Raw genomic sequence first — 17,594 nt, forward strand, 5'->3', positions numbered from 1 at the left:
TTGACAGCCAAAGCAATGGAACGTTTCTGTGCTGTGATTTTCTGTGCTTCAGGCTGCAGTAATAATGGCTGCCTTTCGTTTAAATCATTTTCTTTGCCTCCCTGTTACAGAGCTGATTTGGTTTAAATGACTAAACTATAGAGAGAGAGAAAAAACCCACCAGGGACATGCACACATTGCACATATCCTTAGAGCAGACCCAAAGGTGTGTGTACCGTTCCACACAATTTCCCCCTTTGGGCCCTTCTGATTTGCATAGGGCAGTTCTGTTTTACGGATGCCAGGTGACAGTTTAAGACAAATTGGATGCTTTCCAGGCTGAAGTCGAGTGAAAACAAACACCACACGAGGAGCAGAGATCTCCTCGCGCTCGCCTAAACTGGACTTTGAGCTTTGCCTGTTAATTCTGTTAGCTTCATAATAACTTTCTTCCTTGAATTCAGGCGCACTTGCACTCCGCCACACCCTCAGTTTTTCCCCCTCATCTGGTGCAGAACAATTACTAATCAGGAGCTGCTGGAACACCTGCCTTGCAATATAATTCTGGTCATCTGTACACCTACAAAAGCTTTATTGTAAAGATAAAGTCTTTCGGAATTAAAGGCTATTCAAGTTATTGATTACCATGTGAAACAGATAAGATCAGGTACACCAGCCTTTACGTTGTGTTCTCGCAACAGTCCAAAACTCTTCTTGCAGAACTATGCCTGGTGTGTGTTTGTATATGTGGGTGTATTTCTTATTGGACCTCTTTGCTTTCTGTTGGCAGTTATCTTGATGTGTAGCAGTTGATTTCCTTCGTATTCAAGAAATGAGTCGATGCAGGCTGATGGTAGTGCTGCAGATTTGCATATATAAATACAAGTTTGTATGGGAAACAATGACAAGGAATCCAAACGTGCGAGTTCTTAAGTTTTTTTTCTTCTTCTGTGTTCAGAACAGATTTATTTTTGAAGCAACAGTGACCCAAAAAGTGTTTGGACAATGTAAAATATAAAATATTTTTTTTAATTTGCAAAAGAATAGAAAGTCAGGGAAAATTAATGGAAATTCATTGGTTATGTGTGTGTATATGTATGTAAAAAAAACATTTTATTAATTCTAAAACCTTGTTCATTGTTATAATGACAATATATACAATTATTTAAATGACAAAAGATTTGAAAGTCAGGGAAAATGCATATAAATCATGTTTTCAGTGTCAAAACCCTCTAGAATCATTTGTGTGATATTTATTTACTAACGCGGTGAGATCTTGGAAAACCTGCGTGTGCATTCATTTATTGGTCGAAATAGCAAAGCTCTTCCCATTCCTAATGCTTGCTTTTTGTTGTTCTGACCGTAAGCTTTCATCTTTTTCCAGTAGCTCTTCCACGGCTTCCACTCACACATTTACATGCTTTCGCTTTGGGCCGGAGCCAAATAAAATACTTCATAAATGTGCTTCTGTTGAAAGCTCTCCTCCAGGTGCTGGAGACGCTGCACACGGCTGCCTCCGAATGCCTCAGTCTCACAGAGTCACTACTCATGAAACGGCTCCAACAGACCAGCCCTTAGTTTCATAACATCCGATTAAAACGATGGTTTTAACTCTTGGCAGGTGACAGAATGGGTGTATTGAAAGGGCCGTCCAAACAAACAAGCACGGCGTCAAACAGCCTGTAGTCTTGCTGCATATTTGCTGAACTATCTTTCACTTAAAGTGTCCGTTTGAGACCGAGGTCTACCCACAGTCACGTCTCAAGATGAGATAAATCTAAAGTAAATAAACACTTCTGTGCTGAATCTTCATGTGAATTCTGAAATCTGATGTTTCTATTTTGATCAACGTTGAAAACAGGGCTAGTAACCACTTTTTGGCCATGAGACGTGTTCCAAGGGCACACTGCCTGTTCTGTAATGCGATATCTGTTGTGTTGGTGAGGTTTCCTTTTTGTAACTGTCTTGCTATTACAGTAAACAACCATAGGTTAACATGGCTAAATGGCTAACACTTGTACACATCATCCACATACACACATGATGACACCGACATGTGCTTAGATAGGCTTTGGTGCTACAGTAGGAGTAGGACTAGGCGATATATGTCCTTTTTATTTATTCAATTTGTATAGCCTTTTGACTATTCAGTATATTTCTGTTTATTTATTTTCTATGAAATGGTTCAAAAGGTTTTTAGAGAATCTTCATTTAATCTAAATTGTCATTATACAGCTATACAAATTAAGTTAAAAAGAATCAAGCCATTTTGCCAAATTGCTTTGCATTAAATGAGCACAGAGAATAATTATATTGTTAATTTCATTTATATGCACTGATATACTGTACATGGTTTCCATGGAACTGAAAAAATGCCATTTCAAATCAGGGTTGATTTCCAAGCCTAAAAAAAGCTCATGCAAATTAATAAAATCTTAAAAGGTAATGGAAACGTCATGCAAATTTATAGTCAACATTATTATTATTTTATTTATTTATTATTATTTTCTTTGCTTAGTACAAGACTATTCCTTTGGCTTGAAAGTACTTTTTGTGAGTGTGAACTTTTAGATGCCTTTATCCAGATGGAAATATAGAAAATCCAACAAACAATTAAGGGAATACAATCATATTTATTTTGTATATTATGTATTTTTTAAATAAATATATTGTAAATGCATTTTTCTAAGTGTGTTTATAAGTGTATTTAATAAAAATAATAGTGCTGTCAAATCAATTAATTCTAAAATAAAAGTTTGTTTTATATAATAAATGTGTGTGTGTATATATATTATATATATAAATATATATATATATATATATATATATATATATATCATATAAACAAGCTTTTATTTTAGAATTGATTTGACAGCACTATAAAATAATAAAAAATGGCATGCACATTTTTTTTAGCAATAAACATTCTCATACTTTTGAATCATGAGACAATGAATGATTCCTAAATTAGTCTAATGATAGTTTTTTGGAAACTTAATGACCTAAAAAAATTATTTCAGTAGACATATTGTTTCTTAATATTATATCACCAACAAAATCGTTGCAAATGTGGTGAAGATCCAACATGTATCGCCCAGCCCAAGTTGGTGCTGTGATTTAGTGTCTTGTACTCTCTCCTTTAATGGTGAAGGTGTTTCTTCAGTAGAGTAGCTTCCCCTGTATCCTCAAATACCTGCTTGCTGAAGTTCCCTCTCCGAGCCCTTTAGGACGTGTCTCAGTGGGTGCATGAATATGTTTATTTCCGTGTACAGCGCATATTATTTGACCTACGTTCATTTGTGTGTCCACAGGAGTTGATTCCTCTCATTCTGTGTACGGCCTGCCTTCACCCCGAGCCCAAAGAAAGAGACCAGCTACTGCACATCCTCTTTAATCTTATCAAGAGACCTGACGATGAGCAAAGGTGTGTGCGCGTTTGGGCATCTGCGCATGTGTAAACTGACCAATGGCGGTTTTGTTTCGGGTCTGATAACATTCTGCTGTAATGTTCCTCTTCAGGCAGATGATTCTGACCGGGTGTGTTGCATTCGCTCGCCATGTGGGTCCCACTCGGGTTGAAGCCGAACTTTTGCCGCAGTGCTGGGAACAGGTTAGTTCTAAACTCGTATACACTCATCACGTAATAACTGCCCACCTGGTAAAGGAATACTTTTTTTAATTATTATTTTAATATGTTGCTTATAATGTTAATAAATCAAATAAATATGTGAAAAAACTATTATTTTTAACCCTCATTCTGACCCTCTGTCTGAAATTATCTAGTTTTAAGTGGCGGCTCCTTTAAGGCTTATCAGAAAACGTCCGCTGTTATGATTGGCTTACGTGACCGCAGAAACAGTATCTAAGCCCACTCTCTATTGCACGCGAGTTAAAGGGGGGGTAAAATACTTAGTTTCAGTCAATCTCATGTTAATCTTGAGTACCTATAGAGTAATAGTGCGTCCTTCATATCTCCAAAAAGTCTTTAGTTTCATCATATTTATAAAATAAAAATACAGCTTTCCGATTCTAACCGGAAAAAGCCGAGGTCCTTGATTCTGGGCGTGGGCGGAGCTATAGAGTCAAGCGGGAGCGCCCGGGAAGGTTTGCTTATTATCGATCGTGGTGCGGTAGGTCATATTACTATATATATGTATATATAGTATTTGGTTTGCAAATCCAGCGACGACCTCGGCCTTGTTAATAAAACATTCGTCACTGAAATGACCAGAACACAAAACCGCACTTGCCACACTCCTTTGCTGTCCCGGAAATACAAACTGCATCCACTGTTCCAGTAACACTGGGTTCTTTGGGAAGCTGAACAAGGTAAACTTTCCCTCACATCCCAAAACACACTTTTTTGGAGACATTCTTGACATCAACCATTCCTATTTAGCGCTGCTGATGATGATTTCCGGTAGTAGCGCGTCGATGCATAGATATTATATAGAGATATATGATGTCTATGCGCCGATGAGCGCGGTCTTTCTCTCCTCTGGTCGACGTGTGCGTGAACGCGCTTTTCCGAGAGCAATGCTCATATAAGGAGTTCCACTCTGGTCTACGTCATTAGATCTACGATAGAAAAAAACCAGCCGAAACGTGTTGCAATCCGGAAGTATGATTTTCAGCACAGAAATTCTCTGTTATTCGTTCAAAATAACTTTTCAAACTTTGGCCATTATTAGCATGAGAATCCATCTCTTTAACACTGTAAACAACTCTGAATACATGAAACACCATTGTACCCCCCCTTTAATGCTTTGTCAGTAAAACATTTTTTTTTTTTGGATAAACGGTTTTATATGGATAATGTTTTCAAAACACTATTAAATCATTTACTTACTGTTTATGTAGTTGGTGTCAGATTCAATACAGTTGGCTGCTTCATCTTTCAACAGAAGTTTCTTTGCAAACTCTCCATTACACTGCCTCGTTTACAAAATAAAATGCACTGAACAAACATATAATCCTCCGACGTGATCCGGGATGCCATTATGATAAACCATGTTTCCAAGACTGGGATCCTTTTGAAGTCTGTACAGAGACGCAAACAAGCGGTTTAAACTGGATGCGTTTTCGATGCCTCTTCCTTTTGTCCTGTTGTCAACAGACTCGAGTGTGCGAAGCATGTCAGAAACTGAACGCACATCTGTATACTATATCCAGTGTAGACAGCGTCAGTCATTATAATGGGTTCTAATCTATTTGCTTTTCCTACATCCAGTGAAGGCAAATGACAGTCATTAAGTGACTGAATGCCAGTGGGCGGGGCCTATGGTGCTATGGTGTATAACTATTTGTTGATGTCTTGCTCTGGAGGTAGTCATATGCAAATATATATGCCAGTGTGTCGTCACAGATCCTGCATTATCACAATAAGCAGTTTTTGGAGCTTGATTAAATAAATGCTTTGTTTAATGATGAGAACGTTCTAAGCTATGAAACTTGCATGTTGATTTTATGGTGCAAAGGCCTCAAGACAGATTTGATTTCTCAGGTCATGATCCCTTAAGGAAGACAAGCAGGATTTTCTATTTAATTGTGTAGGCATACTTTGTGTTACAACATACCTAATCACTTTAGCAACTTGGCCGTACTGATGAAAGACAGTTTGGACAATGTTAAAAGTTTTCACATGTGAGGTTAGCCAATCCTAGCAGATCTCATTTGCATATCGAAGGTGCAGTGGCAAAATAAGCTACTGTTTATTTCAGAGAGGGTCAGAGAAAACTAAATTTTTGAGCAAAAAAAAATCCTTTACTAGCACTGAAAAAAGTATAACAGAAGTTTAATATATGGTCCCTTTTTAAATCTGCATAAAGTGGTCTCAAACGTATTTAGACAATTATGTCACACTTAAATATTTTAAGCATTTTTAGATTTTACTTGGACAGTTTATGGATCTTTTTAGACTAGATTATTTGAATATTTTTAGAATGGAATCTTTGAATCTATTTAAAAATGCAGTCTTTATAATAGAATATTTTTACAATGGAATGTTTGAGGCGAAGTTCCTCCTTTATGTCTCTCGTGTCACGTTCCTTTGACTGCTAAACATATTCTGTTGGACTGTCATTTTTATGATACTGCCCGAAAACGCTTTTATTCAGAAACATGTTTACATGGAATATTTTAGATTTTCTGTATGTCAAGTTGAAATGTTTTATGGATTGTAATATTGACTGTGTTTGCCATGTAAATAGTCCCGATGCTAACATGGCGTTAAAAAACGTAATAAACAAACAATGGAATATTTGAATCCCTTTTAGAGTGGCATCCTTGAGTCTGTTTAGAATAGAATATTTGAACCTTTTTAGAATTTAATTATTTCAACTTTAGAATTAAATGTTTAGTAATTTTTTTACAAATCTTTTTTTATCTTTTATAAATCTTTATTAATCTATCGAATGGAATCTTTTAGTCTTTTAAAATTTTAGTAAATCGATATTTATATTTATAGTTTAAAAAAAGTTTTAAATATTTCAATCATTTTATATTTTAGAACTTCAACTTTGAAAAAGTACTATATCCATTAAAGTATTTGGTTTTAGAATTAAATCTTTATAGTGGAATCTTTATAATGGAATATTTGACTATTTTTAGAATGGATTTTGTGAAATTTTATATTTGAATCTTGAATGGAATCTTTTAGTCTTTTAAGACTTTTAGCTGTTAGATTTCTGTGGGGGGAAATGTAGTAATCGAATATTTATAGAAATGTTAAATATTTCAACATTCCATGGCTTGCTACACATCCCCATGTTTACTGTTAGTTTTAAGGAAACTCTCATAAGTACAGTACATTCATACCACTCCCCACATGGAAACCTATTTCCGCTCAGGAAAGAACCGTAACAATTTCAGAGTTTAACAGAAAAATATGAGCTAATGTGGTTTACAGAGGGTACGGGTGGGTATGCAGTTCTGCGGTCAGAGCTGGACCTGACGCTGCCGTGTTGTGTCTTGCGCTGTCTGTGTATGTCTGAGTTGCATGTGTGTTTCTCTCTCTCTCAGATCAACCACAAGTATCCAGAGAGAAGACTTCTGGTGGCGGAAGCATGTGGAGCCCTGGCCCCTTATTTACCCGTGAGAGACTCTGTTCCTCTAAATATAAAAGCTGTCTAACTGGGACACATTAATCATGTCCACCTTTCAACAATGTCACAGTTAGTGATCACTAAACTCTAGATGTAGTCAAGCAAGAGCATGTTGATATAATCAAATGATAATTATCAAATAATCAAACTGTCGAATATCAGTGCAAACTCAGTTTACATTTATTTTCACTTTGATCACATGTGTGTGTTGCTATGGAGGAATGCTGTTTGTTTACAGTGGCTGTACAACATAGAGTTACGGTTGGAACGCTCTCTGGCTGTTCGTTTAGTGCTATGAATATATTGAGACTGATTTGGCTCAAACTGCGCTCTGATTGTTGGCGTTGTGCCTTTTTTTGCCTTTGAATTCTCCTGTCTATAATGGAGTGTCTGATGTTTACTCACTAACTCGTGAGTAGAAACACTTAATGATTTAACTAAACATAGCAGTACACACAAAAAAGATTCTGTGTTGGGATTCAGAACTGGCATGGCAATACAAATATGTGTGTGTGTGTGCAGAAGGAGATCCGAAGCTCCTTGGTTCTGTCCATGCTTCAGCAAATGTTGGCTGAAGATAAAGCAGATATGGTCCGAGAAGCCGTGGTGAAAAGTTTAGCTATTATAATGGCCTACATTGACGATCCAGACAAATACTCCCAGGTGTGTGCTTCTTTTGCATTCAAGCATTTTTTTTATTTATTTTTTAAGATTTCACAGTAATTTGACTAGTATTTTCTTATGTATGTGTGTGCATATTTTGTATATGGCTGTGTAACAGGGCTTTGAGCTGATGCTGTTGTCTCTGGGCGACCCGTCAGAGAGGGTGGTCAGTGCCACCCACCAAGTGTTCATTCCTGCCTTCGCTGCCTGGTGCACAGAACTGGGCAACTTACAGTCCCAGCTCATGCCCTCCCTCCTCACGCGCATCGAGAAACTGCTCAAGGTGAAAACCAGAACACACACACAAAATTACATCCTTTTGAGGACTGCCGCTCCACATTATGTTTGCTTAGCATGTTTACACTTGGCCTGTTCTGAATGTTTTAAAAAAAAAATTTTTTTTTAGAATGGAATCTTTCAATTCTAAAAAGATTGAATATTTAGAATGGAACCATTAGAATCTATGTACAGTACTTTAATCTTTAGAATGAACATTTAGATTCAATTCCTTTAATCTTTTCAGTAGAGTCTTTTTTTTTATATGAATATTTAAACTCAGAATTGCATATTTAGTATAACATTTGTTTAGAATAATTTTTTTCAATAATTTGAATAATTTAATCAAGGACATTAAATTGATCAAAAGTGACAGTAAAGATTTTGACATTCTTACAAATAGTGTCTGTTTCAAATAAATGCTGTTCTTTTGAACTTTCTATCCATCAAAAAATCATGTATAGAAAATATATATCATGGTTTCCATACTAAAATACTAAGCAGCACAACAGTTTTCAACATTGATATTAATAATAAATGTTTATTGAGCAGCAAATCAGTATATTAAAAAAAAAATATATAAAAAAAAAAACATTTTAAAATAGCAATAGTTATTTTAAATTGTAATATTTCACAATTACAATACATGTAGCCATAGTGATCATAAGAGACATCAAAAAACCTTACTGACCCCAAACTTCTTTTTTTTACATTATGTATTGTACATTTGAATCTTTAGTGTGGAATCTTAAAACATATTTGATTCTAACAATTCAACTCCAAAAATATTAAGTTGACTTCAAACTTCAAGATTTTGGCCAGGTTTTGCAGTCCTTTTGGGGATGTTTAAAGAAATTTTGTCCCCACAAATTTAGCAAAACATGTACAGCGCTACAGACACTCTTTTAGCTCCCTTCAGTTATTCCTCTCTCTGTCTCTGTCTCTCCAGCAGGGTGAATATGGTCTAGATGAACACAAGCTGCATATGTATCTGTCAGCGCTTCAGTCCCTCATCCCGGCTCTGTTTGCGGTGCTGCTTCAGAACGCCCCCTTCACCAGCCGAGCCAACCTACAGGGGGACGTGCCTCCTATCGAGGGTGAGGGTCGGCCAGTGTCAACATGTGCACGCACGCGTTTTTCGCTAACATTCTCAGTCAGGCCACGTTTAGCGATGCAGACCTGGCGCCTGACTCAGTGTAACTGTAGGGTTCCTGCCATGTTGAGGTTGCTCTCTGGGTTTGGGCTCATTATCAAAGTGCTCTTTCATTTACGCGCTGCGGCCGTGTCCGATGATTTGCGCAGTTATGCTTTTTTTGGTGTATTCCTGGTTTTTAAAGTCTGCTTCTGTGTGTGTGTGTGTGTGTGTGTGTGCGTTCATGTGACCCTGCAGTGACCCGATTCCCGCGGCCAGCCTCCCCGTTGCAGGACGTGGCCACCATCGTGGGCAGCCGAGAGCAGTTGGCAGTTCTGCTGCAGTTATATGATCATCAGCTCCAGCATGAAGGAACTACAGGATGGGACAGTTTGCTCTGGGTGGTCAACCAGTTGTGAGTGGATATCTCACGCACACTCTTACTCCTTTTGACCTCTGGTTTTTGGCCTCTTTTGACATTTTTATTGAAGGTGGAGACAGGAACTTGGGTCACCCACTCATGTTGGAGCATGTGCTCTACCAGCGGGCCACACCTCAGACGTTCTAGAGAGTTAAATGGCATGCATATGTGTTCATAAAAACAGTTTTCCTTGATCTTGTGCTGTACTATTAGTATTCATATTTAAAAGCTAGATCATTTATAAGTGAAAACCAAGGGTCATAAAGTGTTAAATGACTCCAGACCATAGACTGTAAAAAAAGATGGACGACGCCCCTTCGCTCTCTTCTATTGGTGAGAACTGAAGCCGGCATTGTCCCGATATGGCGCTGGCATCTTGGTACTTGAGTCTGCGCAGTAGCGATCTCGGGTCCAGACCTGCGCAGTAGTGAGCAGGAAGTAAACCTGCGAAATCAACGCCCCGCCCTCACTCTCACACGATGCACTCTCCCTGCAATTTTTTTTAAGTGGACTTTGTCTGCTCCGTACCTCCGTTCTGCTCCAATTTTGATGTCTGTTGATTGCAGTACGACAAGGCTTTTTAAAACAAAGTAAATACAATCTCCTCAGTCCTCGAAGATCCTGAAAAAAAGTCTGTTGGTGCTTCACTTAGAGAGCCTGTCAATCACAGCTGCCAATCATGACGTTACACCACCGTTTTTATAGCATCACGTAACTAACTAAAAACAAACTTATTTTAAAAACAGACACTTGAACTTACATCAGAGTGATAAAGGTTTTGTACGACTCACTTTATCAGTTAGTATTTCCGGTGGCTGTTTTTTTTATCAGTCAAAAGTAGTCGATCTCCGAATGCAACGTAACAGGGAGGAGAGTAAAGATGGAAAGCTCCTAAAGCTTAGTTCCATATAAATTCACAGATAATTTGTTGTTTTGTCGTTAGTGAAAAGCAATATTGACCTTGTATTTGAAAAAGGATCCTTATATAATAATGAAATGATTCAGTGATACAGATCGACTATTTTTGACTGACAAAATGCTGGCGGCCGGGAAGAACAACAGCTACAGTGAGTTGTTCAAAACCTTTCTTTTTAGTAAACTTTGTGTTCTCAATGTAGTCAATGCTCAAGTTCATGTGTAGAGCCCCTGGTGATACTTCAAGCACAGTTTTATGTTGTGTCGAGCCTTCTTGGTGTTTTAAAAATCCCGATTTTGATGCTATCATAGAAGTGCCCCATGCACTCCCAAAAGGCATTTTGACCTAAAACGAAAATACGGTCAATCTTAAAAGTGGCGTTTCCATTCTAATTATGCTTTTACATGAAAGTATAACTCGGGTAGATAAACAAAAAGAGCCTAGGTTCAATTTTGGCAACAGTTACCCTTTAATTATTTTGAAGAGGTTTTTAAGTGAGTGAGGCCATATTTCGTTTTTTGAGGCCAAGATGTATTTTATTCATTTAAATGTATTACTTAATATCTCTAATTTTTAAAGCATTTTATTTATGATGTCATAGTTTTAACACATTTGCATAAAAATTATATTTAAAGGTTCCAAAGTTTTTATATATTTTTTTAATCAAAGATAAAATATATATATAAAATATGTTTTGATACATATGCATACATGTCATGTCAATGTGTATATAGCCATGAATAGTCATGCTTGCTGCTAACTTGAACTTGAACAAAAAAATAAACTTTATAACAGAGGTAATTTACATATTGAAATCCTAAAGGTATAGCAAAACAGCATGTTTAGTTAATCCAGAAACTAAAATCCATTTAAAACAACATTTTAAGTATTTTTGGCTGTAAAAAATAAAATGCTACTAAAGTGCATACTATTGTCCCTTTCATTTAAGGTACATTTTACTTGAAATCCTTCTAATTTTTGGGAACACTACAGTAAGGTTTCATTTGTTTACATCGGTTAACTACATTAATTACCTTACATTAAACAATACTTCTACAGCATGCATTATTCTTAGTTAATCTTAACATTTACTAATACATTATTAAAATCAAAAGTTGTATCTGTTAACATTAATGCACTGAACTGAAATGTAGTTCACGTGTTGTATATAAATGGCCTTCACCTACATTTGAACTGGACCTAATTCTGGTTTCTCTCCACAGTTTACCACAGATAATAGAGATTGTAGGACGCATCAACGTCACCTCATCCACCTGTGTGCACGAGTTCTCCAGGTTCTTCTGGAGATTATGTCGGACATTTGGGAAAATCTTTACCAACACCAAGGTAGGACAGGCCATGCTTTCCATACAGCAATCTCTCTCTCTCTCTTTATTACCTTTTTTTTCTTCATTTGGAAAAGTGAAGGAGCTAAATAGAGTTTGTGCTGCAAATAGTCTGGCTCAGTTACACAGTTCAGCACTTCCAATTTAATTTAGGTGTTGTTTTTCCCTCCTTTTTGAAGGTAAAACCTCAATTCCAAGAAATCTTGCGGCTATCTGAGGAAAATGTGGGTGAGTGAATGTTCAGTTAACCAAGAATAACACCCCCGCTGTCAGAGGAGGGGCTGGGAAGAGAACACACACTCTTAGTCTCTATATCTATTTCCCAAGCTGGAGACTAGTGTGTCAAATATGTGTTTTTACTCTTCATGGGATTTGAAAATGGAGCTCTTTCTTTCATTCTTTGAATGTTTGTTGAGTTAAAACAAGTCAATGGTTAAGTATCTGCCAACAAAACTAGCCATGTGGTATCATTTTAATGGTTTGAGTCTTTCTGAATTATTACCAGATGAATTCAATTAACTCTTATGTCCAGTCTAACTGAATATAGAACTGAGTGTTCTGTTATATAAGTGATTGTAACAAAGGTTGTCTCCTGCAGACGCCACCACAGGAAATGGCATCCTTACCAAGGCTACGGTGCCGATCTATGCAACCGGAGTCCTGACGTGCTACAATCAGGTAGGAGTGTCACTGTACGCATGATATAGGATGTCATATTTCAGTAAAGCCTTTCTCTGATGAAGTCACTTGTTTCAGGAGGAGGATCGTAAACTCTTGGTGGGCTTTCTTGAGGATGTCATGACCACCCTATCTCTCTCCCATGCTCCTCTTGACAGTCTAAAGGCTTCATTTGTTGAGCTGGGGTGAGTGTCCGTCAGCAATGTTAACTCCACAGCCAAGATGTCTTTCTGCATGAGCTCATCTGAAGCTTTAATTCCTTTAAGATGATGTAAACTGACTTGCTCACACGACCCCACTATTGAAAGAACCTGTCAGTTTCTGCACAGGAAAACTATATTAATACATCCATTTGAAAGGAGTAGCTCACACAAATGTTATAATTGTCAGCATTTACTCACCCTCATGCTATTCCAAACCCATATGATTTTATTTCTTCCATGGAACACAAAAAGTGCTGTTTAACTGTAAGCAGGGCCTGTGAAGCTCCAAAAAGTCATTCATATTAGACTTAGTATTTGTGCGCCAAGCTTCTTCACAGGGCAAGATTTATTTATTCATTTAAATTTAAAGCTTAATATTTCTATATTATAATTTCCTAGTTTTAACATTATTTTAATTGTTTTAATATTTATTTATGTATTATTTTTACACATTTGCATTATAGTTTATGGTTTTAATTATAGTAAATATTTTTAAAATTATTTTTAAAATATATAATTTATTACACAATTTTTATATACATTTTAAAAGTATGTTTAGATGTATAATTGTATTTTACTTTTTCACAGGTCATTATAATTAATTATACAAGAAATTCCCAAGAGCTTTTACTGGAAAATGATGGTATACATAGTCAAACATTACTGTTTGTATTATTATTATTATTTAATATTATTTTATTTATGATTTCATAGTTTTAACATTATTTTAATTGTTTTAATATTTATTTATATATTATTTTTACACATTTGCATGAATAATTATACTATGGTTTCATAGTTTTAAATAGTTTAAAAATATATATATATAATTTATTAGACTCTTTTTATTATTTTTATGTGTATAATTGTATTTTATTATTTCACATTTAAAAATTGCAATAATAGCAGGACATTGTACAGTTATTATAATTATGCAAATGCTTACATTGCCAAACATTACTAATTGGTTTGCAATTTTTTTTCCCCTACTAAGCACAAGTCATTCTTGCAATTTCGACACAGCTTCATCTTTATTAACTAGTTAGATCATTTTAAATATTTAAGTTAATATAAACTTAATATTTTTGACGTTTAAAGGGTTGACAAGCAGTTTAAAATGTTATATAAAATTAAATGTTTACATTTGCCAGGCATAAAGACTTTCTTGCCTGAAACACTCACACACTGGCTCCAGGTAAGTGGGCCATCCTTGAAGTTGAGCCCTTATAAACCGACAATAATAGTTTTAGCAGTATTGCACACAAAAAAAAACATGTCCCAATGTGTTTCACTCCCATATCCTTTCCACTGTCACTAGATGATCTAATGCACCAGACTAACTGTCTTGAAGATCAGGTTTTGTAGGATCATCAACTGTCATTTAGAGATCGTCTACTGAAACAGTTACTTGTCTCCAGGGCAAACCCAGCGTATCATGAGCTTCTTCTGACGGTGCTTTGGTATGGAGTGGTCCATACATCTGCACTGGTACGCTGCACAGCTGCACGCATGTTCGAGGTAAGCCCTTCCTCCAATTCAATTCATAATGTTTATTTAGCCATACAGTAAATAATGTTTTTATATTTAAAGACATTTACCTTCCTCAAGGCCAGTCAAATTATTTATTTTTATCACCTAACGCTTTGTTTTTATTCAGATTAGCTGTAATGTCATGTATTTCAAATGTTGATGGTTGGTGTGAGGTGGTATATATGTACTTGCAGAGCTCTCCACACTCCCTCTAGGGCCCCCTTGTGCCTTGTCATCCCTGTTATCTGTCAAATCACTGGATGTGTTTTTGAAGTTGTTGCCGCTTTAAAGCATCCGTATGTCTTTTGCACCACAGCACGCTTGCTATTGCCATACAAAAATTATGTAACAAACACCCACATTTCATCCCCCCCCTTCCCCCCCCACACACACACACGCCCCGTGTAAGTCCGTAATGAAGGTTCGAGGAGTGTTAATAAACTCTTCCATCTGAGAAACCCCCTTCTCCTCATCTGTGGTCGTAGCTTTAGTTAAATTTGCCTGGCCTTTTTAGTCCTTATTTTTATTTAATTCATCTGTGTAGCGCCTCTTTGGGCTTCTGTCATGTTTTTCGTTGTATGTCTGCGCTGGTTTTTTTTTAGTTTGTTACCGTTGTTTCTTTTGTGTTCTTTTGTTTCTCTCTCTTTCTCTCTGCGGTGTTCCATGACACTGTGCTCGCTCTTTCCATGCATCCTGTGTGACATCACCCCTGCTCTGACCAATCAGCTGTTGGTGAAGGGGGTGAATGAAACTCTAGTAGCTCAGAGAGTTGTTCCAGCACTTATCACTCTCTCCAGTGATCCTGAAATGTAAGTCTCCTGCCTCCTTCATCCATGCACCTCCCTCCGCCTTGGTTCTCTCAGGAGACCACACCGCTGTTAGCCTCTCTCCTGTTGAGTACCGCCTACCTGTGCCTCGAGATGGGCGGAGCCAAGATTTATGGGTTTCAAATAATTTAATAAAGGTTCATATAAATGAAAGTCAGGATGATAGCACATAGAAATGGTTTATTATTATTTAATGAAATGTACGGGTCATATTTCACACTAAAATTCCATCACAATGAACCACATTTTCCCTTACAAATTCGTAGTACAGTAATCTCCTTCTCATTATAATGACATTAATAAAAACAAACTGCAGTATATATAAAAAATAAATAAAAACATTTCATTCTTTATAGAAAATAAAATTTATTTATTTTATTATTATCTTTTTTTTAGGGCTGTCAAAAGATTAATCGCGATTAATCACATCCAAAATAAAAGTTTGTGTTTGCATAATATATGTGTGTGTACTGTGTATAATTATTATGTATAAATACACACACATTCATGTGTATATTTAAGAAATATTTGTATTTATATACTGTATATACATTTATATAATTTATATTATATATAAATATAACCAATTTTTCTTAAATATATATTATTAAATATATACACAGTATACATACATATATTATGTAAACACAAACTTTTATTTTGGATGCGATTAATCACGATTAATCTTTTGACAGCCCTACTTTTTTTAAATTATTTTATTCTAAGGTTGGAATATGGCCCAGACATACATATTTATTCATGAAATTAAAAATTATACGAATTAAATGATTTGTCTGTGTATTTTTTTTAGTGCTGTCAAATTTATTAATCGCATCTAACAAAAGTTTGTTTACATAATATATGTATGCGTGTATATATTATTAATTTATATATATATATAATATATGTATGTGTCTGTGTATATGTCCATAAGTGTGTGTGTGTGTGTGTGTGTGTGTGTGTGTGTGATATACAGTGTATACACAGACACACCAATATGTATGCATTAATATATATTCACACGTATATAAACAAACTTTTAGATGTGATTAATCGATTTGACAGAACTAGTATTTTTTTCTCATAATAATAATTTATTTGCATTATAATAGGCTACTAATCAACAGAAGGATAAATATGCGTAATTGCTATGAAAATAATGTCATAATGCAAATAAATACACTTGAAAAAATAAACAAGTAACTTATTTTTAATTATTTTTATTTTTTAAATTCTATTCTTTATTTTGAGGTAGAAATATTGCACAGACATGCATGTTTGTTCTTGAAATCAACCGTTATTAATTTCAGCTAATATAAGTATTCCTTGTTTGTGCACCATTTGTAGTTGATGCTGATCATCATGTCAGTGTGAAGGTGTATATCTGGCTCTCCTGATGAAACCAAGGCTGGAGAGACGCTTATTTTGTTTATGTACTAACATCTTTCATTCAGGCTTCACTAACCACTGCACGCTTGGAGAAGCTGCCTGCTTTCCGCAATCCATTCATTCTTTCAGTCAACCCATCTGTCCATCCATGTAGCCTGTGGCATGTTTGGCTGCCAGTCACTTTCTCCCAAGGCCCCTAGTACTACAGTATTCTCTACCACCACCCTCCCTGCTAGGTTCTTGGCCATTTGTGTTTGACCCCCCCGTCTCTCTTTTGCATCTGACCGGTTTGCAGCTGATTCTTCGAGGCATGAGCGAAGCCTTAATTGACAAGCGAGTAGCTCCGGCCCTTATTACCTTGTGCAGTGGTCCTGAATTGTGAGTTAACCCTAGCTATGAGACATTTTAAAAACCTCCTCTCCGCATCTCTTAGTTGGATATCTTTTATTTTATATTTTATTTTCTGGGGGGTTTCAGTGGGTTTGGATATTTGTTGTCTGTTTGTTTCTGTTTTGGTTTTCATACTGACATGGGAATGATCATGTGACATTAATCATCTTGCTTACCACATATTCCATCAAGTGATTGGCATCTCATGGTTCTGTTCCATTCATGCATCTTTTATCATTTATGTGGGGAAATGAATGGTTTCTTTTGGATGTATAGTGACGGATTTTCTATTTTCAGCTCAGTGAGGATATCAACAATACCTGCCTTCGGAACAATTATGGAAACTGTAACTCAAAAAGAGGTACAAGTCTTCCTTATTACAGACACTGCACATATATTTGTCACTTTTAAAATATTTTAGTCGCTATATAATCGAAAAATAGATATAATTGGTTATTGCTATATTATATTTTATGGGTAAAACTTTACAATAAGTGTCCATTTGTCAACATTAGTTAATGTGAACTAACAATGAAAAATACTTCTAAGACATCTTAGTTGTTAGATTTTAATAATGTATTATTAGTAAATGTTGTAATTAACATTAGTTAATAAAAATACAGCTTTTCATTGATAATGTTAATTAATGGGACCTTATAACGTGTTACTATGTTAAAAGTAAGTGTTAATATTTTTAAGTGTTAAAATAAAAAAAAATTTATGTGTATATATATATATATA

At 35.8% G+C, this 17,594-nt stretch overlaps 1 protein-coding gene across 14 annotated transcripts in view; it reads left to right on the top strand.

The window, feature by feature from the left end:
• The window catches only part of relch (RAB11 binding and LisH domain, coiled-coil and HEAT repeat containing), a 46,411-nt gene that overhangs the window by 21,359 nt on the left and 7,458 nt on the right, over positions 1–17,594 (top strand). For 6 of the 14 annotated variants that reach the window (XR_013796384.1, XR_013796386.1, XM_079602415.1 and 3 more), the window contains 14 exons: positions 3,291–3,403; positions 3,499–3,589; positions 7,000–7,071; positions 7,605–7,745; positions 7,864–8,028; positions 8,971–9,118; positions 9,412–9,568; positions 11,714–11,837; positions 12,016–12,064; positions 12,435–12,514; positions 12,593–12,699; positions 14,136–14,235; positions 14,974–15,056; positions 17,151–17,214. Coding sequence is in view for 10 of the 14 variants with exons in the window: in XM_079602415.1 (XP_079458541.1) it covers positions 3,291–3,403; positions 3,499–3,589; positions 7,000–7,071; positions 7,605–7,745; positions 7,864–8,028; positions 8,971–9,118; positions 9,412–9,568; positions 11,714–11,837; positions 12,016–12,064; positions 12,435–12,514; positions 12,593–12,699; positions 14,136–14,235; positions 14,974–15,056; positions 17,151–17,214 (1,494 nt within the window). In the remaining 4 variants the exon portion in view is untranslated. Of the gene's footprint in view, positions 1–3,290; positions 3,404–3,498; positions 3,590–6,999; positions 7,072–7,604; positions 7,746–7,863; positions 8,029–8,970; positions 9,119–9,411; positions 9,569–11,713; positions 11,838–12,015; positions 12,065–12,434; positions 12,515–12,592; positions 12,700–14,135; positions 14,236–14,973; positions 15,057–16,758; positions 16,842–17,150; positions 17,215–17,594 lie in introns of all 14 variants that reach the window. The other 8 variants (XM_079602418.1, XM_079602423.1, XM_079602422.1 and 5 more) reach the window with 4 other exon arrangements.

Source organism: Phoxinus phoxinus (genome assembly GCF_949152265.1).
Source record: "Phoxinus phoxinus genome assembly, chromosome: 24".
Taxonomy (NCBI): domain Eukaryota; kingdom Metazoa; phylum Chordata; class Actinopteri; order Cypriniformes; family Leuciscidae; genus Phoxinus; species Phoxinus phoxinus.